At 44.0% G+C, this 27,782-nt stretch overlaps 3 protein-coding genes across 4 annotated transcripts in view; 1 reads left to right on the top strand and 2 right to left on the bottom strand.

Annotated features, from left to right (window-relative positions):
• DTX4 (deltex E3 ubiquitin ligase 4) overlaps nucleotides 1-8,196 on the top strand; it is a 31,873-nt gene extending 23,677 nt beyond the window's left edge. For both annotated transcript variants that reach the window (XM_070428073.1, XM_070428074.1), the window contains 2 exons: nucleotides 2,999-3,088; nucleotides 4,846-8,196. In XM_070428073.1, coding sequence (XP_070284174.1) covers nucleotides 2,999-3,088; nucleotides 4,846-5,079 — 324 coding nt within the window. In that variant the 3' untranslated portion in view covers nucleotides 5,080-8,196. The remainder of the gene's footprint in view (nucleotides 1-2,998; nucleotides 3,089-4,845) is intronic.
• A 2,548-nt stretch (nucleotides 8,197-10,744) lies between these two features.
• On the bottom strand, nucleotides 10,745-13,157 carry MPEG1 (macrophage expressed 1). The gene has a single exon (XM_070428072.1). It carries the CDS (start codon nucleotides 13,007-13,009, stop codon nucleotides 10,856-10,858), a length of 2,154 nt encoding a protein of 717 aa, XP_070284173.1. The 5' UTR covers nucleotides 13,010-13,157; the 3' UTR covers nucleotides 10,745-10,855.
• A 13,498-nt stretch (nucleotides 13,158-26,655) lies between these two features.
• LOC139017734 (olfactory receptor 5A1-like) lies at nucleotides 26,656-27,609 on the bottom strand. Its single transcript, XM_070426331.1, has one exon. It carries the CDS (start codon nucleotides 27,607-27,609, stop codon nucleotides 26,656-26,658), a length of 954 nt encoding a protein of 317 aa, XP_070282432.1.
• Nucleotides 27,610-27,782: the final 173 nt, after the last annotated feature.

Consider the following 27,782-nt stretch of genomic DNA (forward strand, 5'->3'; position numbering starts at 1 on the left):
GGAACAAATTGAACAATTTTCCTGGCAGTCAATACAGACGCGTTCCTTCGTCACACATCGAAGCTTTTTCTAAATGCTCTAGGGTGCTTACTGGATTCATTTCGTTAGTAAATATTTATTAGTTCACCCTCCCCTTCCCTCTCCTCCTTGCCTTTTTCCATTTTTTCTTTCATTTAACAAACATTTGAGTGTGGGTTCTGAGCCAGGCATGTTCTAGATGCGAGAGAAACAATGGTGAGCAAAATGGACACCGTCCTTGTTCCCCTGAAGTCCCCATTCTAGTGGGAGAAGGATAACAATAAAGTAAACAGATAAATAAACAAGGTTCTTCCAAATAGTGAGACATGACGTGGGAGAAACAAAACAACGGGATGTGATAGCCTGTAAAAGAACTGAATGAAAAACATAGTACTTCTTCGAGGGACCTACCAACCAGCCAGGGGGGAAATTAACTGTACATCACTAAGCTACACAGCAAAGAGGACATGCACCAGCAGTAAAAGCTGTGGGCGGCTTCCAATTGCTGCTGATCCTCGCCAGCTGGGGACTTCGGACCACACGTGACCTTCCTGGCTCAGTTTCCTTATCTGTGCAGCCAGGAACCTATTATGCAGGGGTTTTCTGAGGATGGGAGCTATCATTATATGTACATATTGTGGTGCTGGGCACAGCACTGCAGTGCCCAATCCCTGGTCACCAACCTTATGGGAGTATCCTCATTATTGGAGTATCCCACTTGTCTGGGTAAGGAGGAGGGCCCGTGTCTGTCTCACTGGGAGGGTCGGAGGAGACTTTCTGGAGCAGGGCAGTTGCTAGTAGGCTCTGAAAGACATGAAGAAATGGGGAAGAGAGATTTTAGTAGGAGGCAACCATAGAGTCCCAGGGGAGAAAAGGTTGGGGTGTTGAAGGGCCATGAGGAAGTGTTTCATTTGGGGCATCGCTGGTTAAGGTCATGATTTCATTGCCCTTTCTCAGCCCCGGGAGGCTTGGGATTTCATGAAGGGTGGAGACCTTCAGCTCAGCCTTCACCGCAGAGAACAGTTCCCTGGGGGAGAAACTCAAGCCCAGTCGTGACTGCTTCACTTAGCAATGCACCAGGAGCACTCAGCCTTGCTGGGTCAGCGCCAGCAAGCATCTGTGCCTTTGCAGGGCAGACCTGTCCCAGGCAGGAGAGGGGCAGGCAGAGCCCTGCTGGGAACTGGCCCTTCAGTAAGGCAAGCTGGCTCAGAAACAGGTGTGGCCATGGGGATGTGGCAAATGTGGAGTGATTTCATGTGAATATGAAATTCAGGACTGTGCAGTTCTGCATCTCCAAGAGGACATGGTAGCTCTTTCTGAGACCAGACACACTTACAATGCCATTCGGTTTGCAAAGTCATAGGTTCTCTTGAACCAAGCCATTAAAAATATTTTAAATTCCAGAATTTTAAAATCATTTTGGAATCATCCTTGTGCATCATAAAAGAAAGTGAAGACTCCGCGATTTCTTGCAGTTTCCTACGTACCCACGTTTATTCATTCACCAGGACATATTCACCGATAATCTGTGTGGGGAGCCAGGACAAGCGTGGAATTATTAATATTATATTGGTTTTATATTATACTAGAGGCCCAGTGCACGAATTCATGCACAGGTGGGGTCTGGCCTGCCCTAGTTGGGCTGATAGACGGGCCAGCCAGGGGGAGAGGCTGCAGGTAGTTGTCCAGCCCCAATGGCGGGGGAGGGGAGGGGGGAGAATTGAGGGTGGGGCCAGCTGGGGGAAGGGGCCACAGGTTGTTGGCCAGCTGGCCCCACCCCCTGGCCGAACTCCCAGTGGAGGGGACAATTTGCATATTAGTGTTTTATTATATTGGTTTTACATTATATGTGGAAGAGATGTTAAAACAGGTTTCACAGATTTTGAAGGAGTCTGGGATAATCAGAAACAATATACAAACATTTGTATATAATGAAAAAAATATGTTGGCAAAAATCCCTCACTTTTGATGAATTTCTCAAAGGGGCCTGTGGACCCTGACTGGGCATCCTGGTTTCTAACTACATTCTACTTTAGTTTCTTTTCCACCCAGTGGCCTGGGACTGCTTCATGGAACTGGGTGACAACAGTTGAAATGTTAGATGTTTAGTCATGAATTTCCCAATCCACATTATTAAACAAGAAAACAACCAAAACACACACACACAACAACAACAACAACAACAACAACAAAACAACCATGAGGACAAAGAAGAAAATGCACAAGAATCATTCAGATCATTCTGATTGTGCAGCTCAGAGCTGAGAGGCACTTGTATTGTTCTGAGCGGTTTGGAGGTAAAAAGTCCAGATTGTGCCTCAGAGATCCTGGGCTTGAGTTTTGGCAAAGCCACTAACACTATAGAAGTCATTTCTCCTGTAAGGACTGTATTCCTCTTTTGTAAAACCAGTCAGAATAGATGTGATGCTAAACATGTACTGAGTTCTTAGTATGCAAGCAGGCACCCTGTTCATTTAGCATTCATAACAATCACACAAGATGAGATTCTACATCCGTCCTGTTTAATGGATGGGAAACCAACGCCCCAAGAGAGGGCTTTAGCTGACACAGCTGGGAGGCTGCAGCTTGGGTCCAAGCCCAGGGCTTCACTCCTGCTGCCTTTGGGGTCTGTTCTCTGTCTAGACCCTAAGACCATTATTATTGTGTTCATTATTTACTTTAGTCCCAACCTACACCTCCTCATCAGAAATATGTTGAAAAATGCCCTTTGTTGCTTGGCTGGTATGGGTCAGTGGTTGAGCATTGACCTATGAACCAGGAGGTCACAGCTTGATTCCCGATTGGGGCACTTGCCCAGCTTTCAGATTCAATCTCCAGTAGGGGGTGTGCAGGAGGCAGCTGATCAGTTTCTCTCTCTCATCATTGATGTTTCTATCTCTCCCTCTCCCTCTCCCTTCCTCTCTCTGAAATATATATACTGATTTTTTAAATGCCCTTTGTTTTCTTTCTTTACTTTCAGGGGCCAGAACACCCAAATCCTGGGAAGAGCTTCAGTGCCCGTGGTTTCCCGAGACATTGTTACCTTCCAGACAGTGAGAAAGGGAGAAAAGTAAGAACCCGGGTATCAAGTTATTTACTTCTATGTTAAGGACCAAGTTTTGCTTCCAAGGTAAAGAGAACTGTGTCTCTCTTAGCTACAGATGCACATGGTCACAAGATCATAGTTGAGTCAACCATAGGTAAGGATGGATATGATTAGAAATTTTTTTGTAAGATGGAGGGGCAATAATTAATCTATTTTAGAATCCTCCCCTTAGGACTTTGCTGCTTAACAGATGTCCTAGGACCAACATCTGAAAACTTGATTGAAATTCAGAACCATAGAACCTGCTTCATTTTAACAAGATCCCAGGTGATCTGAAAGCACATTAAAGCTTGAGAAGCAGTGCTCTGAGGCAGGGAACAGTGGCTCATAGTGTTAATGTCTGCTACTATTACTACTACGATTCCCCACCTCCAGCCCATACCATGTTTACAGTCGTTCAGTTTTTAACCCAACGCATTTTATCAGGTCCTGGACACGGTGTTAGGCATTTGTCTTGCTTAACAAAGATACATATTTTTAAATTGTAGCTGAATCAGAACATTCTGCAAGCCCTAACACCTCTCTGGGCCTCACCTGTAATATAGAGACGATTAAGCGCCAGCCAGACCTCACTCAAAGTGTGGGTGTGAGGACCAGATGAGCAAATAAATATGAAATGGCCTTGAAGAGGTCAAAGCGCTTCGACCTTGTCGTTGCAGAAATATTCCACAACTTCAGCTGTGGGTAAATGAATACCACATCCAGGTGGGGGTGTCAGGTTATTCACGGCTGTGTTACGGACCCAAGCAAAACTTGGGGGTGGGGTGGGGTGGGGTGAGGGTGGCGGGCACAGCTTCAGAAGGTCTCAGATCAGAAGTTCCTTGAGCCCTAGCTGGTTTGGCTCAGTGGATAAAGCATTGGACTGCAGACTGGAAAGTCCCGGGTTAGATTCCAGTCAAGGGCACATGGTTGGTTTGTGGGTTTGATCCCCAGTAGGGGGCCTGCAAGACACAGTCAATCAATGATATTCTCTCATCATTGAAGTTTCTATCTCTCTCTCCCTCTCCCTTCCTCTCTGAAATCAATCTATATATATATATATATATATATATATATATATATATATATACTTCTTTAAAAAAAAGAAGTTCCTTGAACTCCTAGGTCCTAACTTTCAAAATGCAGCTGTGATATTGGTAGCTAATATTTGTTGAATAGTGTGTTCCAGACACAGCTATTAAGCTACTTTTCATGTAGCAACTGCTAAACTACTCACAGCCTTTAGAGGTAGGTCATACCATTGCCGTTCTATAAATAAGGAAATTAAATCTCAGAGAGGTGATCTAACTTGTACAAGGTCACACAGTTAGGCAGTGACAGAGCAAAGACTTACCTGCATGTCCCTGAATCCACATCCAAATCTTCCCTTCACTTAGGGCAGTGGTTCTCAATCTTCCTTATACCGCGACCCTTTAATACAGTTCCTCATGTTGTGGTGACCCCCAATTTCATTGTTACAAATTGAACATAATGAAAGCATAGTGATTAATCACAAAAACAATATGTAATTATATATGTGTTTTCTGATGGTCTTAGTTGACCCCTGTAAAAGGGTCATTCGACCCCCAAAGGGGTCGCGACCCACAGGTTGAGAACCGCTGACTTAGGGCATTATGATGCAGGAAGGGGTGGGGCCCTTTGCAGGACTCTCTACCATCCAAATGATAGCCTTTGGTCAACACTAAATGTCTGACTTTGGTCTCCTGCCTTTTCTCTTGTAGGTTCTGAAGTTGCTGCTGGTGGCCTGGGATCGCCGCCTCATTTTTGCCATTGGTACCTCGAGCACGACAGGCGAGTCAGACACCGTCATCTGGAATGAGGTTCACCACAAGACAGAGTTTGGCTCGAATCTCACTGGCCATGGCTACCCAGATGCCAATTACCTGGATAATGTGCTGGCTGAACTGGCTGCCCAGGGCATTTCTGAGGACAGCACTGCCCAGGAGAAGGACTGAACAGGAAGGGCTTTGGGGGAGAGGGGCTGTGGGGACCACAGGGTAGGAAGTGTGGAGAGTCAAGGTAGAAGTTGGTGCAGTGCCCTCCCGACTCCCTCATCTCCCCTCCTGTCCTGTCTCCATTCCCCATCCCTCCCAGCCACAGGGGGGAGCCAGATTGAGTAAGGGAATGTTATTCATAAACCTCATCCATTATAAAAGGGACATGAGATGAGGACCATCCCCAGTCTGTTCCCATGGGGTTTTCGGTGCTGGGTAGTCAAGAACACCGTCCCTCACCCCCTAAGTGGGGGCATGGTCAGCACACTTAGGGTGTGGACAGTGCATGGGCACTCCATATCCTGGCCTCGTGAAGCCTGAGGGTCATGGCCTCAGCTGGCTTCTTGCTGCTTCCACTTCCAAAAGTGGAGTTTCCACTTTTCTCTCCTCTGCTGGAGGCGAGGAGCTCTCACTGTGCAAGTTTGGGGGGCAAAGAGGTGAACCGCTAAAATGCTGTGACATCAGAAATCAATGCCTTGGCGTAGAGTGAGGAAGTGCTTCTTGCCAACAGGGCCAGGGAGGCAAAGGCCTCTGAGAGCACACTCAGTTCTCATAAGAGTCCTTGGCTTCTCTGGGCCCTCCTTCCTCCTCACACCATTGACCGGTCCAAAGAGGCATCTGCTTCTCTCATGCAGGTGGATGGGCTCTGGGAGTCCTCTCTGGGTGGCATCCCAAGGTGTTTCCAGCCACTCATTGATCAGACCAGAGCCTGCATCCCATTTAGCATCTGAACTGTCCTCAGGGAGAGGAGTCCATAGTCTTCTTCCAAACTCATCCGAAATCAGCTCAAAGATTCCATGAGTTTCATCAAGTCACTGTGAGTAGAGCCTGTGCTGGGCTCTGTGCCATCTGTGTATGTGCGTGCATGTGTGTGTGTGTGTGTGTGTGTGTGTGTGTGTGTACATGCACATGTATACCACTGGGCCTGGTTGGTGGAGAGTCCCATCATGTTCTCACGGTCTGTTTTGCAAGATGTCAAACCCCAATTCTGATGGGGATCAGACAGCCCAGTCGTGACCCCTCGACTTCTCTCACCCTTTGCCAACCCATCACATAGTAAACTTGGGTTCTGATCGAGTCAGAACTGTGTTTGGGGAGATGTGCAAGGTGGGGGCTGGACTGACCCCTTTTTCAATCTCTTTCAAGATTGGATCTGAGCCAATATCCATGTAGCCTTGTTTCTCTGAGGGCTTCAATCTGTATCCATGCAAATTCGTTCATTAGAGCCCAGGGGTGGTGCTGGGCCCCCCATTTCCCTCATCCATTGCAGATTGACCTAGAACATGGAGAGAGCCTCTTTAGCTCATTTGTAACAGGCTTAGCACCGTCTTATGGTCTAGTCCAACCTGTGTATGGGTTGTGTCCCAAGACCCTATCTATCTCTTCCCCAATATTCCTCTTGCCTTTAGCTTGCTCCCATTATTAAATGAATTGGGGGTCAGTGAGGAGAGAAGGGGGATCAAGCAGGGAAACCCAATTTCCCCTTTGAAAGTGGGTTCTTTGAACTATATGTTTGGGGGAAGTTCCTCTGGATACTAATTTGAATTTATATACCTCATGTTTTGGGGGTTTGACGTATATATATGGATATATATTTCATAATATTTGGGAGGTTTTTGATGCTAGAAAATTTGAAACAAAAGAACCTTCAAAAAAATGGTACTTAAATTAGAACCAGAAACCAAGCTTTTCAGAGCTGCTGCTGTTAGGCCTGCAGCTGTGACCAGTGGATTTACCTAAGTATCACCCAGTTCCCCGGGGACGCTGGTGCTGAGCCTTTCCTCATTTTCCCACTGGCTGTCTGGACAGTCATAGGCTGTAGCAGGGGGAGTTCTCATGGGGAGAATTGTGTCTGCCATCTTGGTTCTGGTTTCTCTCATAAGTCAGCAGTCATTTATCTCACCAGCAAACTGGGTTGGTCCTGAGTTCACTGCACCACAGAGTCATTTCCTGCCGCTGTTGGGAAGGAAACACCCAAACTCAAGAGACACCCCTGCAGTGTTGAATGTCACCCCCCATGCCCTCGCCAGGCTCCCATATAGGAGAGGTCATTAGAGAGCTTTACAATGGGCCACTGCCATCTCCGCCTCCACCCTTGTCACCCACAGTGATGAGGAATCAGATGGAGGGTCAGTGGATAGAAGCCCGGTTGTATAGTAGGAGAAGGGGAAGAAAGAAGACATGCTTTGACAACTGGCAATGGGCAATGGGGAGAAACTGATTTTCTGCATCAAGCAAAAGAAAGTGTGGTGGGAAAGGGGATCCAGAGAGCATACAACGCAGGATGTATGCCAGGGGAAATGCCACTTTGAGAGTAAGTCTTCAGACCTTCAAGCCTTTCCCCTGGGGTGTTGATTATCTGTTCCCCACTTCTCTTCCTCTCTGAGGATGCTCAGTTGGGGCTACCTCATCCTCATCTTCTTGTGGGACATTCTGGGCAGAAGGAATCTTGCATTTCCTTTCTAACACTGTGCCAGGCAAGGTGGGAAGCATTCCTTTGCCCTTTCTCTGGAGCTGGCTTGAAAAGGTACAGTCTCGGGTTCAGTGAGGACCCTGCCAGCAGAGGCCCTGGGCATCCAGCACTTTGAACAGGTGTGTCCCCACCGGAAGGCCTGCTGAACTCCCTGGCCCATGCAGGGACTTCCATGCCTTTCCTTTCATCGTCTTAGCACCAGCAGCCCAGTTCCTCCCTCCCTGAGTCTCCAGAGATGACAAACCCTGTCAGATGCTCATCCCATAAAGATTAATTGTGCATATGTGGTTGTGTGTGCCTTTATGTTTTCATCCCTTTCCTCTGTGATTTCAGACTTGGTCAAAAGTACTCGTTCTGGTATTGCACTGTTGTGTGCATGAGAAGACTGGGGGAAGGCCCCATGTGGTACAAGAAAGGGTCCTGTACTCTTTCTTTGTCTGTGGTCACTGGCATTGAGTGGGGGTGGGTTTCTGGGAGAGGGCAGGTGACTGTCCTAATGTAAATCTTTGTAACTGCTGTGTTTTGAAGTTGTTGGTGTTGCTCTATGAGAGGACATCGCCACCTGGTGCTCATGAGCTGTACATGCAGAACAATAAATGGCAAACAACCACAAATTGTTGTCAACCTTCTTCTTTCTATAGATCAGGTGCCTATCCGTGAGGCATTTGGGGTAACTCCCTGAGCCTGTAAATAAACAAAGCCCTCCTACTGGGTGGAGTAGGGGGAGTCCCTTTTCTCTATTTTTTACGCATCTTTCCAACCACACATGTGCCCAAGGGACCTGGCTTGACTTCTTGTTCCTCTAAAGAAAACAGACCACATGACAGGGGAAATAAATGAACCCGAGGGAAAAACTTTTTAACAACTATGCATGTTCACTTCTTACAGTTCCCCTTACCTGACCACACTAGAGTGTATGTTTCAATAGTTCACAGTCTGTTGTTTTTCAAATAAATGTTTAGCATGAATCATCATGATATTAACAAGAACACAGAAATAAAATGCAATAGTAAAGCCACCTTTGTTCCCCAAAGCCACCTTTGTCTGCATTTCTGAGAGGTCACAAAGTGTGGTTTTCTTGAAATCTGGATTGGCCTTCCCACAGACCCCAGCCTGGGCTCACCAGCAGGAAAGCGGGCCTGGGAACCCTCCCCTCCGGGCTCTGACTTGGTAAAAACACTGTGAACTCCCAAGTTCCGATTTCCTCTGGGTGAACACTCAGACAGAGTGTTCCTTAAGTACATATTTCAATGCTTATTTATGTGCAATTTTGTTAGTTGAAATATAAGTTTGTAAAGAAAAAGAGAGGGAGAACTCATGGACATGACAACAGTGAGATGATTGCATGGGGGAAGTGGGAAAGGGTATAAGGGTATAAATGGTGATGGGGGAAAAAAGTTAAATAAGTTAGCCAAGGTTTTCACTTGCATGGGAAGTTATTGCATTGAAAGTCTGGAAGCCACAGTTCTATTTTGTCTCTCTGACTCAGTCATCTTCAAAGAATTCCTGGGAAAGGCAGTAGAAGAGTGGCTAGTTTGGCTGAAACTAACCCACAAAACCCCCAAAAGTTTAGAGGAACATTTTAATGCTTAAGAGGTGAGGTCAAGTGAAGGGATTATAGACATTGGTGCCCCTGGCTGGGCTCCACTTCTGTCACTTACTTCTCTTCATCACAGCAGGGGTTGAGGGGTGGTCCTCCCTCTCATGGCCTCACAGGCTGGGATGCTCCAAGCTCCTCTGAAGAAGGACCAATTGTAAACCTAAGCTCCTGATTATGAATGTGAACCGGGGGAGGACAAACTATCCTCCACAGAAGATCACTCACTAGTGGTTTGATTTGGTGAGAAATATGTAACTTTTTAAAATGTGGTGGAGGAAGATTGATAGAGTCTCCCTGATCATTGCAGTTAGGTGAGATTGGTACTAAAACTGGGCAAAGCCTCATGTGCCAGGTAACAGGCATGCATCCTGTCAGGTGCCTCCAGGAGGTCAGCCTGGAACTGAAGGGAATACGTCACAAATGCTGTTGAATGCCTTTTTCGCTTCATTTAAAAGCATGGATTTGATCATGCTGGCCCCCTTGCTTCTGGTAAGATAAAGGCAGGAGGGTACATATGCGGTGTCTAGTCTGTTTTGGTTTTCAGGAGAATGAAAAACTTAGCTGTGGGCTTACTTTGACTTTTTGCTTTATTCCTTGTCTCCCATCCCCAGAAAAATGCAAACTTCTTGTTGGAATGTGATGTATGAGGCTGGGGGTGCATGTGATAGGAGTCAGGAAAGAAAAGGGCCATTCATAGAAGAGGAAGGGGTTGTACTTTGGTAACATAGACCAGGAAACTGCAATACTTAATCCACCCAAATCTACGCTCTTTTCTTTGCTCCGTTTATGAGGAGCTAAGAGAAAGAAGCCAGGTAGTTGTTGTGGGTAAGAGTTCCAATTTCCTCTGAGTACCAAACCCTTTTCCAGTTTTTATCCTTTCTTCATTTACTCCTTTTCTACATATTATTCCTTCTCCCTTGACATCCTAATAGAAGTTGATAAGTTAAAATATTTTCTCAGGACTTTATGAACTAGTCCAAAGTACAAAGGTGATCTGGTCTAAGTAAGTATTAAATTGTGTGGAAGTTGGAAAACATAGGTTTGGTATAAGCAACATGTTTCTGTTCAGATGATGTTGAGATGACCCAGAGGAGACGACACAGCCCATCAATGCAGAGCCCTCAAAGCTAAAAAGCTGTGGCCAAGCAGGACTCTTGTGTCCTCTGGAGGCTCTGTCAGCCTCCGGGAACATGAGATCCAGACAACTCTTAAAAACAAGATAGCTGGAGGGTAACACTTAAAGACAGGAATTCTTTTTTTTTCAAGACAGAAATTCTTATAGCTCATGAATTGGAAACCATGCCCAACCTCAGATTAAATACATCATTTCCAAATTCAAATAGCAACATTCTCCCACCTTATACCCTACTTTTTACATGTATGCATTCAGGTGAAAATAATTAATGGTGCCCATAGAGAAAACATACCCCTTCATGTGTTAATGCCCAGAATGACTTTTGCTTAGAAAGTCACAACTCCTCCCCAATCCTCACCCCAAACTCGCCCATGTAGCTCTATTAATTTCCTGGCCCAGAGACCAAAGGTATACCTGCTTTTGGTTGCACTTGCCACTTTAATAGTTAGAAAGGCAGAAATGTAGAGAGAAGGAATGAAAGACATGCTTGAAGCTCTGCCGGCAAATGAAGCATTTTCTCAGGAGAAATTTAGGCTGGACACTGCTCCTGCTCTTGGTCAGGAGCGTCTTCCTTCCCTGCAGTGCCAGAAGCCAAACTCTGCCTCTCTTCCTCAATTGCCTGGTATCCCCTCTTCTTGTATTTCCGGATGCGATAGGTCACCAGGGCAATAACAACTGCCAGGACGGTGGTAACCCCCACTGTAACCCCAGCAGCTGCTCCCCCCGACAGACCACTCTCATGCCCATGGATGACCTTCATGGCCCTGCGAAGCTCTAGCGGCTCTCCCAACCTCCACTGGTTGGTCTGGAAGTCTTTAATCCAGGAGCTTGAAGTCTCAGTATTAGTCACGATGACAGTGTTGGTGGCAGCCTGGCTCATAAGGGGTGGCCGGGTATAAGGTGGGAGCCTGGCAGGGGGCAGAGACCCTCCTGTAAAGAGCCCAGACTTGACACAGTAGGATACTTGGCACCCATCGCTGATGAGGGCTAGATGTTGGCTAAAGCCCCCGGGACATTTTTTCAGAGCAGGTGCCCCTAAGTCTCTAGATTTGGTAGAATCCACCAAGGGGTTCCCAACTGCACAGCTGAAGAACCCACCAAAGGGGACCGAAAACTTATATCCCAACTCATAGTCCTGAGAGGCACATACCTTGAGGCTTTCAAAGAGTCTTAGTGGAAAATAGCCAGCTGGGCATGACTGTGCATTTGTCAGAGGGTTAATGCTCTTAGCACTGAAGAGACCCCCAAAAAGTAGTCCTGAGTCTTCTGGTACTTCACCACTAGCCACACACCAAAAAGCCCTAAATTCGGCCTTTGCCACTCGGAACACATCTTCACACACTGTCTTGCAGAAGATCAAGAGGGTGCACTTCCGGACACACTCCAGGCCATTGTAGCCCTCCTCGTGGATCTGGGTCAGGAGGTGGATTGGGGAGTAGCCAGAGGGGCAGGAGAAATCACCAGTGAGTGGATTCTTCTGCTCCAAGTTTTGGCAGACTTGGACAGCCCCATTTCCTGACAGCTGAGTGCATTCCTGATAAACCCCACCAAAGGAGAAGTTGGTCATTTTCCCTTCACAAGAGCCATCATCAGTGTTGGCCTGAAAATTGAAGTTAGGCGAGTTGAGATCTGTGCATCCAGGGTAGGTGTTGAACGTGTAGTAGCGTCTCACAGCAGATTCCACCGTCTTAGACAACTTCTTCACCAACGGCCCTGGCAAGTCAGGCAGCATGTCAGGGTTGATGAAGAAATTCAGAGGCAGGCCAGCACGGTCTATGGCCACCAGGTGGTTGGTGATGCCCTGCTGCCAGGTCTGGAGGGTGATGCCTGGGTAGAAAGGAACCCCTCCAATGCTCTGCACCCTGGAGTGGGTGCGGTTTGAGAGGTAGCTCTTGGTGAAGACATTCTGTGAGGTATAGTTCTCCTCAAATTTGAAGTTCACGATGTTGCGGAAGACAGCTCCAGCAGATGCAGTCACAGCACTACGGCTGCTCTGGCTGTCCAGCAGGAAGGAGGATCTGATGTGGTCTTCCTGAATGAGAGCAGCCCCAGCATCCACACTGGTGATGACATGGGTGCCATAGTTGAGGACCAGGAGCTCTGCCAAGTAGGTGGCCATTCGTGTCTGGTTGTTCTCCAGACGGTCACAGATGTCCAAGAGCAACTTCTTAAACTCCAAGTTTAGTTCTGAAACTGGGTTGATTTTAACTGTGTAGATCAGGTTTCTTACCTGAACCTGGGTGGTTACAGCTTGGTCCTTCACCTGAAGCGTCTTCATCCTCTGGAACTCTGGGGAGAACTTGCCATTGACTTTGGAAAAAAGGGAGAGCTCCATGTTGATGGAGAAGGAGGTGCTGCTCTGGTAATTCATCCAGGACTCCAAGATTTCTGAGTTCATCTCCAGGTTGCTCTGTTTCTGAGGAATGGTCAAGATTTCATCAGGGATGATGTACTGTCCATCCTCCGTGGTCCTGCAGCCGGTATAAGTCAAGTCCATCACCCGTCCCATGTCCACATTCCGTAAATTATCCCAGCCACCTCCAGGTAAGACTTCCAGCACAGGTAGGTTTAAGGCATTCTTGCATTTTTGAAATCCAGCCTCATTGGCCTCGCCCAGAGGCTTGTCCATCTTAGCCCATGCTGCCACTGCCCAGAAGAGGACAGCACCCCTGAAGCTGGTCATGGTTCAGACAGACTCAGCGGCAAGCCAGCCCTAAGCAGCGTCCAGCAAGTGTGGTGCAAGCTGAACCAATGTGAAAGAGCAATTGCTGAAACTACAAAAAAAAAAAAAATCAATAGTTCTCTTAAAGCCACCAGTTCCGCTTTAGGCGACTGTAATTGCAAAATGGGGAAATGAGTCGACTGGAATACTGTGGCCCATCAGGACTTTGAAAATATTATGGTGTACTAAATAGCCTTAACAGTTAACTACTCTAACTGTTCCCCCACGGCCCCCAAGGTGGTTATGCTGTGACAGTAGGGAGGACTCAGAAGTTCAACCACACACCTACTGTTTCCTCCACACGAGTTTTCTAGCTATAAAAGAAAGCTTTGGTTTTGCTTTCGATTCATTCTCTTGATGTTTCAAAGTTTTTCTGACTGCTCTTTCCTGGAACTCCAATATTAGTTTCTTCTAACTGCAAATGCAGAGGTAAATGACAATATCACGCTTGCCAAGACACCGACTCCTTCATACCTATTCTAGAGGTAGCTCATGGCCAAAGCCCGGATTTCCCATTCACCTGAGGGTGAAGGTTGTTCCCACAGAAGAAAGGAGAGAAAACCTTGGACATGAGTCCTGTGGAGTTTCATTGTGATAAGCCCTAATAGTCCCGGCTTTGGAGATGGCATTATCTGAGGCGGAGTTGAAGGGATCTGAAGAGGATTCCACTTGCTACACACTGGGAACCTCCGTCTGCATTGTCCTCAGCATTCAGAGTGAAGGTGAGGGGTCCCACTCTGTGCTGTTGTTTCTTTTCAGATAGAAATGTTTAAACAAAGAGAAAATCCACACTATAGTCTAGATTTTGATTTGGAAATAGCAGACAGTGGCCAAAGAATATACAGTATGTATATACACACTTATACACCGTGTGTGTGTGTGTGTGTGTGTGTGTGTATTGTGTGTGCGCGCGCGTGTGTGTAATAATTTGGTACCTGCTGTTATGCCTCTCATTCTATTCTTAAGCCCATGTAATCAGTACAGGTGCCTAAAAAAGAATGTAGGTCTTCATTACTCAGTTTTTTAAAGCAACAGTTCATTTGTTATATCAGTAGAACACAATTTCACAAATTTTCTTTAGTGTACTAATGTTAGGGCATTAGAGCCCATAATTTAGAATAGTGTTTTTAGGCTCATTGATCTCATGCCAGGATTAACTAAAGCCCAGATCTGTCAATTCTTTGGGACAACTAAGGTGCATTTTAGGATATTTGGTGGTAGCCAAAGACCAGGGGAGTTAATGGGATTTCCAATGCACTCTCATGGCTCCCCAGATCAGACCATGAAGGAGATGCAGTGCTGAGGTTGAAAAGGTTATGCTTTGATTTGTTAAGTATCATTATACTATCACCTGTATGCATCCTGGAAAGACAGTTTCAAGGAATTGAATTACCTCAGATTGTCACCGTGTTTTCAGAAATCATGAGGCCAGTTGCCTGGTTTCACAGAGTGAGCTTCACTAGTTATTATTAAAATAATAATTATATTGTGTTCTGTAAATCTAGAAACAGACGTTGTGGGCCTATTCATGCATCAGTTATCACACTTCAGGGAATTCACCTACACCCAAGAAGGATTGATTTATCAACCAGTGCCCAGTATATACTTGGCTAGAGAAGCAAACCGATGCACAGGATGTCCTGGTCAATTTCCAAATCAGTTATAAATGTATAGCTCAGTAGCATAATCCAAGAATTAAAAAAAGTAGAATTCAATGCCCTTTGGTATTTCCAGTAAGTCTGTTAAAATATCCACACACTTTTCTTCAAATTGTTTCATGGTTAATTCATCAGAATGAGAAAACTCTCTCATACAGTTTTAAAGACATGCTAACAATGTTGTACTCTTGATTATCCCTTTAATAAATCCTGTTAATAAATCTTCTGCAATGAGAATATAAGGCAAATATTGATAATTCTATATTCAGGTGTTCCCACATCCTAACACATCCAGTCTTTGTCATTTTTTAGACAGCTTTCTTCTTCATTTTTATCATAGCAAAAATTGAAAATAGCTAAAAGAGCCAATAGGAGTGAAATTATATTGCATCCATATGACATAATATATTATAGCCATCATAGTTGAATATTCAAACAATTTTAAGAACATGAGAAACTCTTGTGCCATAATGTTAAGTGAAAAAAGCATGGTATACATTCAACATGACCTCAGCTGTGTATAAATATATACCTGTTGACAGTAGTTATATCTGATTGGTAGGTTTTGTGGACCCTGAGATAAAAGAATCATTTGATATGACCCACCAAGAAGTTTATCTGCTGAGGTGGACTCCCTATGTTCAACCAAGGACCCCAATCTTATGAATACTAGAATCCAGTGGCCACTTATTGACAGGGGTTCCTCATGTACTCTGTATACTGGGAAGAACCTCAGACTGGACCTTTGGCTTCCCACACTATGCCCTCCACTCCCATTTATGCCATCTGAGTCAATCATTGCAGGGAAGCCCTGATTTAGTCTTTCTATCAATGAGACACGCCTGGTCCAATCAGAACTGTGCAAGTCACTCGCACCTATATCGGCCAATCAAAACTGCATGATTTAGATGAATCAGAACTGTATGATTTAGATACCTCATTTACACATTGACAACTGAAGTGGAAATTTTCGCTATAGAAAGTGTTGACTCCCCTTTGTCTCAGTGGAACACAATTTAGAATACTACCTGAATCTCTGTCTCCCAGGCTGTAGCTCCTTTTGCCTCAAATAAATGCTTTTTATTCTTTATTAGTCTCAAATTAATTTTGGTTTATAGTTGTATGAATTATTTAAACTTTTTCCTCTTTTCTGTGGTTTTTCAGTTTTCAACAATGAGCATGTCTTTAATCATTTGACAAATTTTTCTTGAGAATCTACTGAGTACCAAACACAGGGATGGGTACTGAGTAATCATTACTTTTGTATTCAAGAAAATAACTGACAAGTATACATTTAAAAAAAAGAAGAAGAAATTATTTCTGAAATTTCCATATATCTGAAATAACTCAAAGCCTATGACTCTGATTGCTATGCTCAAGGAAGTTCTCTTTTGTATTCCCTGGGAAACAATGAAAAGAGAAGTGCAAATGATGGGAATTTCAGTTCAATTTAAATTTGCGTGCCAGCAGCAGGCATTGCTGCTCACAATGGTCAAAGGTGAGGAAGCAGCCCGCAGAGTTTGACCTGAGTGTTACACTCACTTCTTTCTTGCTTTACTCTGTTCACCAGCAATTTCCTCTACTTTTTTTTTCTTGTACAGAAATGCTTATGCAATCGCATAAACTCTCCAGATGGCTACCCACAAGGGCCCCTGTCTGAAAACTGAATTTTGGTCTCTAAAAGAAACAGCGAACTTTTCTACATAAGGTATCCATCTGTGTTACAGAAGAATAATTTCACTTCCTCCAAAAAGATTCAAGAGGGAAGTCCCGTGTCTGCTTTCTTTCTCAGTTTGAGCGCGTGCAACCTTCTGGCATCATCTCATGCAGAGCCAAGCCATGATTCAGGCCTGAGGTTCACTTCTGTGTGGGCTTGGAGCTGGTCCAGGTGTTTCCTACTTCCGCATTTCACTGTGGTCTGAAATGGTGTGTGTGTGGGGGGGGGGGGGGGGGAGGCGGGGATTGGGGGAAAGAGTCTGACTGTATTTTCAGGGACCGTTTCCTTTCTTATTTTTAGCAGAAATCTGGAAAACCAGTCTGAAAACTTACACTCAAACAATTTCTAAATGGATCACAGAACTATGACTTTTATAGACTCTGGAATAAACTTGGTTCTAGAAAAATCTAGAAGGTATCAGTCAACCAAGTGACAATACTTTTTTTCCTGAACTGTTAATTCCTAACCTGATAGAGTTGTTTTGTCAGTTCTTCCCTTCAAAGACTGTTCTCCCATTCAGATTGTTTGTGTCCTGACCACATAAATAGGAACATAGGGGTTTCTTGACTCCAATTAATCTTGTGGGCAAAAACCGAAGGCCCATGTGAAATTCTGCATATTCCCATTAAAAGCTAGGTCATAATTTGGCAGCCTTCAGCCATTTGATTTTTTTCTCTACTAACACTTTTCCCTCCCAATTTTCCTAATTCTTTTTCTCTTCTTCCACTCTTCCCTTTCTACTCTTTTCTCTTCACCATTTCCATATTTAGGTTCAGAGGAAACAAGTCTGTGATTTGAGGTGATACTTCCACTGCACTAAAGAAGGAAATCTGATTTGGCAAAGACTTAGTCCCCCCCGCCCTCCCAAGGGTTCAAATTTTATTTATTTCTTTTCTCTTTTTTTAATTTTAAATTAAATTTCTTTGGATGACATTGGTTATATGAGTATATATGTTTCGAGCGTACAATTCTATGATATATCATCTGTATATTGCATTGGGTGCCCATCACCCAGTGTCAAATGTAATGCTCTTTTAAGAGTCTGGTTGACTGACTAAGCCTTCAAAGCCATCCCTCCTTTCCATCTACTCTCCAAGCTGAGTCCCTTAGAGACTGAGCAGTTAGGGCCAAGCTCCTCCCCTCTGCCTCAGGTTTCCTAATGACATCAGCCTAGTATGAAGAATGCCTCTTGTGTTCTGCTTCAGCTGAAAACAGCTTGACAAGGGGGCCTCACACACAACAGGACTGGAAACGCAGTGGGATTTCTCTGATGTCCTCACTGCTCCATCCCCATGTCTTTCCTGTCATGAAACTTCCTCTTTGAGGATGATTTGAGCAAAAGAAGTAACTGAGTGGCATCTGACCTCTCTGGGCTAACTCCTGGCAGATTGCATGTTTCTATATTTGTTTTGTTATTGGGTAACATAAACCCAATCTAACATTCAGTTTTTCACTCTTTTACAATAAGATCTTCAGATGGACTTTGAGCAGTGACAAAGTAAAAATTACCACCACTTTCCTTTCTACCTAAAATAATCATAAGTATGTTTTAATCATAAGTAGATTAAAGTAAAAAACAAGTGAGTTAGCCCTAGCCAGTTTGGCTCAGTGGATAGAGTGTCAGCCTGCAGACTATGGGGTCCTGGGTGCAATTCCGGTCAAGGATATGTACCTTGGTTGCAGGCCCTGGTTGGGGCTCGTGCAGGAAGCAACCAATCAGTGTGTTTCTCTTACATCAATATTTCTCTCTGTCTTTCCCTCTCTCTTCTTCTCTCTCTAAAAATCAATGGAAAAATATCCTCAGGTGAGGATTAAAACAAAAACAAATGAGCTAGGTGAGGTGAATCTTCCAGAATTATGTGTAATTGGGAGCTTTGAGTCCTCCACTGAAATATTCCTAGTCTCTACTATTTTTTTGTGATCTAAGTATGAAATTAAGAGCATGGGCTGGGTTATGGGTCTATTTGGTTTCTACAGTTTGCTCTGCTTTGTATATTCACTCAAAATATCTCAGCTATGAGAATGATAAATATGGATGTGAAACAGAAGTTTCAGAATTGAAATACAGGCAACATCCTGGCTCCATATATGACTCTGGGCAAGTTCTGGAGTCTCTACCTAAGCCTTCAGGTTCTCAACTGTGAAACACAACAGCATCTACCTCTATGTTATAGATGAAGTTGTTAAGAGGATTGACTGAAATCAGGAAATCATGCACGTAAAAACTCTCTATGACTTGGGTAGATCAATGTGTATCAGCTTTCAGCTTTGCTGGGCTTTTTGCTGCAATCTCTAGTCTAGGCTGACTCTATGGTTCAATCCTTACTGGATGGGAATGTGAGCAAAGGCATTTTGGAGATCTCAGGATCTTGGCTTTTCTCTGTATATTGCATTGTGTGCCCACCACCCAAAGTCAAATCATCTTATGTCACCATATATTTAACTCCCTTTACCCTTTACTATTGCCCCCTTCTTCCCTCACCCCCCACCCAATCTCCTTCCTTCTGGTAACCACCCAACTGTTGTCTGTGTGTGAGTTTTGGGACAACAAATAATTTTTAGTATAAGTATGTCCCATGTGATATTTGGGGCATACTTATACTAAGAAAAATAGTCATTGATTATCAAAAATTCAAATTTAACTGGGCATCTCATATTGTATCTGGAGACCCTAAGTAGTTCTGAACACAGGGAGACTCTGGCTGCTTCCTCACTTCTGAGCTCAGATGAAGCACTGGGCCATGGATTGGGGTATGACTTTTCCAGCAGTTTGTCAGAGGAGCTAGATAACTTCCTCCAGAAGTACAGAGGACTTAATCCCACATGCCAACGAGTGTTGATGCATTAAAGATGAGAGATATGAGGGATCTGGCAAGTATTTGCTCTTCCTACAATGGACTGCTTTGAGGACCGGAGGTTTCCTGTGGTCTGTCTGAAGGCATTTGCATGACTAGACAACTGTCTGTGTCTTTCCTTAAGCTGTTGTCATCTCAGTAATATACCCCCTTAGATGTGTTTGGTCTCCCTCCCCGCATTTTCTCCTTTTCTTCCTTACATTTCTTGCTCTGTGAGTGTACCCCCCAATGAAACATTAATTGGTGGAGAGCATTAATTACTGTTAATGTCCCTCTTGCATGCTCCTTAGCATCCCTTTCATTTTTAACTACTTATTTTAATGGACTTTTTGTTTGATTCTCTCCTCTAGTAAACTGTAAGCTCTTTATGGGAAGAGAGTGTGTTTTTTGGTTCATCATTGTATTACCAGAGTCTAGTGCAGTATCTGGTACATAGCAGATGCCCAATCAATACTTATTACTGTTAAATAGAGCAGACAAAGCTGACAGTATTTCTTAAACATATCCCTGGAAAATCAGACCATGACTGCTTGGCAATGAATAGTGAAGCCGAAACATTATAGGAATTTACTTCAATATTTTTGAACACATACTCTGGGTCTAGCTTGTGCTCTTTGTACTTCATATTATAAAATAATTATATTTTCTATAATTGTATCCTGGGTGAATCTGAGACGGTGTGAGCCCAGTGTCTTACATAATAAATAATAAATGACTTATTTATAAGAGCCCAGAGGGAGAGCTTCTATGTGCCAAGAGCTTTTGCCTTCTTTCTGAGTTGGTATTTATGACACTGGCCCTGCAGGACTGAACCCATATTCATTCCAGACCCACCTTCCTTGGTCTCCATCCCTGCCAAGTATCTGCAGCTAATCCTCCTACACAGGGTGCAGGCAGGGCCTGACTGGAGGATAGGGCAGAGGTCAGAAGGAAGGAGGAGCTATCACAGAGCTAAACTGCCTTGTCATTGCCTAACTGGCAAATTGCTTCCCAATCCAATCAGAATTGGATTCATCATGTTGACAGCCAGGAGTAGGACTGAGGAGAAGAATAGAAAAGACAGCCAGCATAATGCAAAAAGAAGATAGGAAGATTTATTTTAAAATGCTAGTTATCAGCAAGCTAAATCAGAACTTTGCTAATAAGAATCAGGTACCTTGGTTCTGGGGTTTCCCAGGTCCTGAGTAGGCCTTGCTGTTCCTCTCCCCCTGGTTCCTCTCCTGAAACTAGGTTTTGGTTTCTGCCTTGGGAAATGAGGGCAGCACAGGACAGTAAAAGCAGCACAGAGCTAGAATTCTGGAAACTTGGATTCTATTCCTCATTCTGCCACTAACTAACCTGTGGGTGACTGTAGACACTTCCCCACTCTGAGTTTCTGTTTCTCCATCTATAAGATAAGAAGGTTCGATGAGATCCTTTCCAGCGTCTGCATGAGGCATGATCCGTGCATCCTCAATCCAATTACAACTTGGAAAGCTATATCAGGTCTTTTACTCAAAAATGTTTAGGATATTCTATTCTATACAGGTCAAGGCCTGTAGTCCTCCCAGTGTTGTTCCTGCTGATACTTACTTGGTGGCTTGTTTCCTTGTGTGGTTTGTAATTTATGGTTCTTGAGTTCCTTGTCTACTGCGGTTTACTGTGAGAAGCTGTTTGCCCTGTGTTTTTGCAGGTAAACTTGTCTCTGCTGAGGCCTTATGGCCAATGTTTATGTTAGTTTCTTGCTTTGGCATCCACGTGAATTAAAACCTCACATCTGTGTGAACACAAGACTGGGATTCTGATATCTTTTGGAAGTTGGCAAACCTCCTAGCCACTTGCCACAGGTGAGTGGCTGGAGTTTTTCTCATGTGTGTGTGGTGGCTGAGACATCCTCTCTTAACTCCCAGGACAGTGGCAGCCCCCCTGGAGCACTGTACACAGGACCAGTGGACACTGGAAGCCCCAGGACACTGTGATGAGGTCTCCGTCTGACTCAGAAATACCCTCAGCCACGGGGTTTTAGCTCCCACTCACTTCTCTGATTCTGAGCTCTCTCTTTCTAGCACTCAAAGGGGTCCCTTTGTTGGTGTTGAGCCTCTATCTTTGTGTTCAGAGAACTGTGTCTGTGCTCGTGTCTAAGGGGGAGGAGCATCTTCATGCGTCAGCTCAACCAGCCAAATTCTCCTGTTGCGGTTATTTTGAACAGTTAACTTTTTCATAGGTATAATGAGTGGCTACAAATGTTTTGTGGCATCAGAGTTTTGGGAAACAAACTTTCCTCCTATCATACCCCCTCCTCCCAATGAAAGAACACCTTCACTGAAGTCTGAAACCCTTCTTCCAAGGGAACAACTTTCTTTCCACAAGGGGATGCCCAGGCTCCAATGTGATCTGCCTTTCTGTCTCCCTGCACCCCAGAAAAAAGGTGGAGAATGGCAGTTCTCATGAGGTGACGAGAGCAGGGAGAGGGAAAGAGAGCAGCTGGTCAGTGCCCAGAGGTGGAGAGAGAAAGATGAAGAAAGCCCACATCCTGGGTAGAGGAAGTCGGAGACTCACTGTCCAAGCAGTAGAACACTTACAAGAACCAGGCGTTCCCTCTTTCCCTGTCACTTCTATGGTGTGTGTGTATGTGAGAGTGTGAGTGTATGAATGTGGCTCTGTGTGTGTTTATGTGTGTGTATGTGTTTGCATGGGTGTCCGTGTATGTATATGTGTGAGTGTGTGTGGAGAAAAGTGCACAGTGAAGACACTAGGAATCAGGAGGCCTGGCTTTGAGTCCTGGCCTCGTCACTTTCTGGCAAACTGCTTCTTTTCTCTAGACTTTCATTTCCTCATTCACAAAAAGAAGAAGATTTTATTAAATTTGGAGATCATAAACCTAATTTTAGCAGTGGAAGGTTTATTTACAAATGCAAGCTTGCATTAGAAACTAAGATATAAAACACATAGCAAAGGAGCTGCCTCAGTTTACCCCTTGGAGGAGGCCTGCACAGATCCCTGGGTCACCTGGAACGCAGCTCAAGGATCGCCAATCCACGTGTGTTTTCTACAGTTTCTTCTAGCCAAGGCATTGTAATTATGACGAGAAGAAGAAAACCTTTCCCAGTCATAAGTCATGAGACAGAATTAAAGCAGCATAATTTCCCTGCAAAGAGGAAGTCAGAGCTGCAAGCAAGGGTTTTCAGACCATGCAGACTTCTGCCTTATGGGACTTTTCACCTCCTTTTGGACAATGTGTTGACAGGCAACCAACGGCCAGCTGTTGTGTAACAAATGAAAAGATTGCTGGAAAAATTAACCAGCTGTGAGTCACTAGCAAATTATTTCACCACTCAGAGCTTCTATTCTTTTGAAAAGAGGGGAACGGAATAGACTAGTCACTAGGAGGTCACTGATGGCTCTAAAAACTTTCTGAGATATAGTCATATGGTTAATGTTCTCACATAAATTTACTGTGCAAATACCACATGTCAGGCACCACTTGGTTTGTCAAGGAGACCATAGTCCCATGGGAGGACAGACATTGAACAATGATGCATTGCATGGAAAGGGAAGTACACGGCTCTAAGAGAACATAGACCAGGGTCTATGGACCATTAATCAGAATGTTTTCTGAGGTTGGGGGGGCGGGGGGGGGCGGCACTTGGGCGAGTTGAGAGGGAATTGGGAGAATAACGAGGAAGAAGTCTAGGATGACTCCAGGTTAGGGAGATGGGTGTGATCTGGGCAGAGATTAGAGACACTGGTGACTAAAATCCATGACAACTTCCCTTCCTAATACACCAATATGGGGGGTAAAGCAAACTCTTGGTCATTTGTATATTCTACTTTACTCCAAAATGTTGGAGCAAGCAGCTTGCAAAGATATATTTTTTTAAAAATACAAGATAACAGATTCAAAGAACTGTGAAAAGAAAAAAGTAGTGATGCAGACTCTAGCCAGGAATGAGAATAAAAGCACAAGCGGGTGTGACCTAAATTCTTGCTACAGATGGGGCACAAATTTTACTCGAAACTTCTCAGCAGCCAATGTAGAAAGATTTCATGTTTCCATGTCCAATGATACAATTCACAAGGTCAATGGAGGAATTGTTAACGAGAAAGCAGTTGAGAGCAAAATCCTCCAGTATAAACAATTCATTGTGGAAACTGATACCATGTTCTGTGCTAAATCTTTTCTTATCTGGCTTGGGGTCATCTCCCTCCTGGACCCCAATGTCTTCATACTTGCCATTCATGACTGTTTTTCTTCATCAAAGCCTACAGCACAGCTGATGGTTTCTTTAATCTGAATATAGATGTATCTGCTGTAACTGAGATGGATCCTCCTTACTTTTGTTACCTTTCGAGAGTATTATTCAGTTCTGTTTTTAACATTTTGGTTTCTTCCTTGTTAGTCATTTGGGAATAAACCCATTTATAAAATTATTCCACTGAGAAATAAATTTTTGAATAATGCGTTTTAAATAAAGCTCTGACAACCGATGGTCATTGGTGCCAATTCAACATCAACAGGAATCCCCAATTTGGGGTGTGATGAAAAAGTAAACTTTATTCAGGGCAAACCGCTCAACAGTGCTGCGTCATGGTTGTGAAAACAGCATAGCTGTTGAGGAGCTCCGGGGCCAGGCAGCCCTGAGGCCAGGCCCCTTTCAGGTTAGGCAGCTCTGCTCAGCTCCACCCTGCCATGGTCCATTGTGCTCCTGCAGGTTGCCCTGCTCCAGCAAGACCGCTTTGGTGTTTCAACTCTTGCCAGGGAAACGCAGCCTTAAGTCTTCCGTAGAAAGTGTGCTCCCTAAGCCCGAGTGGGGCTGGCTTATTTGGGCAGAAGTCCCCTGCCCCTGGTCCCTGATTGGTCCATCCTCATGCAAATGAAGACTCTAAATCTCAATTTGATTGGTCCAAAGGCACTGTCCTGATTGATCCGCTCTGATTGGTCAGAGCTGCACAGCTCTGATTAGATGAGAAAAACCTCAATCCTATTGGTTGAAATAACATTCAGGAACCTCTCTAAGGATTGGCACAGCTGGCAGGAGTACAATGCAGGCCGGCAGTTCAGTGGTGGCAGGCAGTTTCAGTGCAGGCTTCTCCCTGGAGTGCGGTTTGAGTAAGAGGCCCCTGTGCAAAAATGGCAGCTAAGCTCTGTGTTGTGGTTGTTTTTTAATTTGAGCCCAGTTAGCCAGCAGGAGGCCTTCTTAGAAGGTCTTCTTTTCCTCCTTGGGGTTTGCAGCTCCTTATTGCTGATATGTAACTTAAATGATGATCTTATTGAAACTAACCCTTACTGTATAGGAGAAGTCTATTCTCCTTTCTCTTAATATACTTAAATCATGCTTGACTTGAGATAATAGTTTTGATCAACTTTGCTTTAATATATTTTTCTTTTTTAATTTTATTTTTCACTTACAGTTGATGTTCAATATTATTTTGTGTTAGTTTCAGGTGTATAGCATGTTGGTTAGACAATCATATACTTTACAAAGTGGTCCCTCTGATATTTCAAATACACACCTGGCACCACACATAGTTTTTAATATATTTTTCTTTTTCTCTAGATGATGCCAAGCATTTGTGTGAGATTATGTATTTTCAATTAATGGTTTTGGTGTCATGTAGATTCACACTCAGGATCTCCCTGACTTAGTCTGCGCCTGTGTATGTTACTTAACCTCCTTCCTGAGCCTTACATATCTCACCTCTTAGATAAAAATGGCTAAAACACCTATCTCATAATGTGGTTGTGAGAACTAAAAAAAAAAAAAAAAGTGTCTAAAGAGCCTTTATGTAGGACATTATGTGTAAATGAGAACAATACACAACCCTGTCCAGCAAGGTCATTTCAAGGATTAAAAGAGTACATACAGGGTGGGGCAAAAGTAGGCTTGTAGTTGTTTTATGGAAAATAATACAATATTTAATAAATAATAATACAAGAATAAACTCTGTTTTGCATACTCACAAATGTTGTAAACCTACTTTTACACAAGAAAAACTAATAGCTACACAAGATAGCTACACAAGAAAAAATAATAAAATTTCATAATCTATCATAGGTGTTGATAGGTTAAATAGAGGATGGCATAGGAACATATTGGAGTAACTCTTATCCAAGTGTTCAGAGCACAAATCAAATAACAGCATGAATTGAAAAAAAAGATTGAGGCAGAATAGTTTATAGCTAAAGTTGATATGACTTAGGAATGGCTGTCACAACTCACCAGGATTTATATACACATTAAAGAAGCAGAACTTCAGAAACGTTCAAGAACCAGCCTATAAAATAGAATCAGACCATTTAAAATTCACATTCAGTTCTGCTGCAAACCCTTGCACCTTGGTTATCCTACCTCAATTCATGACCTTTCTCAGATGGTGGGCCCTTTCTTCTAAGATAGTGCATGAAGATGAAGGCAAGGATGTCAAAATCATGGGACTCAAATTCCAGGGATACAGCAGAAAGAATCCAAGTCTAGCATATAAAGTGGAAGTCAATTGGAGGTCAGGAGGAGAGTAAATGAGTCAAATATCCATCCAAGGCTGAGAGTTAGAACTGGTCGAGAAAACAGATATGGAATCAAAGCTTCTAAGGGAAGTGTCTCTTTTTTGACCCTATGCCTTCAACCAGGTGGTCACACCCAGTCACCAGGAGTCTCAACCATGAAAATTAACCTCATGGCCCTCTATCCTCTAGGTCTTCTCACTTGCTTTTATTTCTGCTCTTTTCTCACTGTGACTTTACAACTTTGGATCTGCTGGGTTTGGTTCCTATTTCTGGCCCCAGGAGACTTGATGATTCCAGAGGTGTGATCATTGGCTCTTCTTCCACACGTTTACAGGTACTCTATTGCTCTCCTGGCTCTGAGTAACCATTGCTGAACCCAACTCACTTAGGGTTCTCAGGTTTTTAATCCAGAGTCAGCCTTCCTGGTCAGCATCAACCCTTGAATAAGTAGGAATCATGGCAAGGGAAACTTAAAATTTGTCCACTGGTCAAATTTGTCCACCATTTGTCCCAAGTGGTGAATGGATTGATATGAGTAGTGTTATAGTATAAAGTAGTCTCTATTGAATGTTTGTGGTCCTGGGGCCATGTCCTAATTGGCTCTAAGGCATGATATCCTGAACCTACCATCTGATGCCATAAAGCTAAAGAATGTCATGAAAAAGCACATTTATTTTCTGTTGCAGATGATCAAGATTAAAACTCTATAGGTCCATGGTAAGAAAAGTAAAGGCAAGAAAACAAACTTTTGTTGAGCCTAATTATACAGTAGGAGTGTAGGTTAGGGGTCTTATTTGAAATAGCTTCTTTAACTTATTGTTCAGATTCTGTGAGTCATTATTATGTCTATACACATATACATTAGAAAAATTTAAGATTTTTAACTCAAGGAACTATAAGACCCATAAAAGACATTTGCTTCTTCTTCTCTTGAGATTTTTCAATGCATCTTTGATCTCCTTGTTTCTCAAACTATATATGATAGGATTCAGCATGGGAATCACAACTCCGTAGAAGATGGACACCACCTTATCTTGGTCCCGAGAGTATCCAGCACTAGAATGGAGATATGAGAAGAGACCAGAGCCATAGAAGAGAATTACTGTGGTCATATGAGAGGCACAGGTGTTGAAAGCCTTCATCCGCCCTTGGGTTGAATGGATGTTCATAACAGCAGCAATGATATAGCCATAGGAAACCAGAACAACAAGAGCTGATGTCCCACCAACTGCACACACAACCAGAAAGTTCACCACCTGGCTGAGGAAGGTACTGGAACAAGATAAGACCAGCAGGGGTGGTAGGTCACAGAAAAAGTGGTTCATGACTCGCGACCCACAGAAATGAAGCTGAAATATGGAACTAGTTTGGACCAATCCAGTGAGGAATCCTCCAGTGTATGCTGTAATGGCCATCCCCACACAGGTGGTAGGTGACATGAGTGCTGTGTAGAGCAGAGGGTTGGAGATGGCAGCATACCGGTCATATGCCATGGCTGCCAGGAGACAGCACTCAGTGCCTCCCATCCCAACAAAGAAGAAAAACTGGGCAGCACAACCCACAAAGGAGATGGTCTTCCGCTCCTTAAAGAAGTCACAGAGCATCTTAGGGGCTACAGAAGAGGTGTATGAGATATCAACAAAGGACAAGTTACCAAGGAAGAAATACATAGGGGAGTGGAGGTGCGACTCCATCCTGATCAGGACAATGAGACCCAGGTTCCAAGCCAGAGTCATGAAATAGATCCCCAGGAACAACACAAAGAGGAAAACCTGCAGTTCCGCATGCTCTGAAAATCCCAACAGGATGAAATCAGTCATTGTGCTGATATTCCTTCCCATAGACATGTATCTTCTTTCTGCTGCCTTCAGAGCCCCATAGGGGGATTCCTGTGGCAATGAAAATCCAAGTGAAGAAACCATTTCATTCTGTCATGGAATCATAAACTCTCAGGGTCAGAAGAAACTGGAATGCAAATGTCCTACCTCTCTTTGACATTGAATTCCCCTCTGCAACATTT

The sequence above is a fragment of the Myotis yumanensis genome, unplaced genomic scaffold (assembly GCF_028538775.1).
Source record: "Myotis yumanensis isolate MYYU_CA2020_CCGP unplaced genomic scaffold, mMyoYum1.0.hap1 SCAF_10, whole genome shotgun sequence".
In the NCBI taxonomy this organism is placed as follows: Eukaryota; Metazoa; Chordata; class Mammalia; order Chiroptera; family Vespertilionidae; genus Myotis; species Myotis yumanensis.

Coding starts and splice junctions, on each gene's coding strand:
- MPEG1 (XM_070428072.1), bottom strand. CDS start 13,009: ATGACCAGCTTCAGGGGTGCTGTCCTCTTCTGGGCAGTGGCAGCATGG.
- LOC139017734 (XM_070426331.1), bottom strand. CDS start 27,609: ATGTCTATGGGAAGGAATATCAGCACAATGACTGATTTCATCCTGTTG.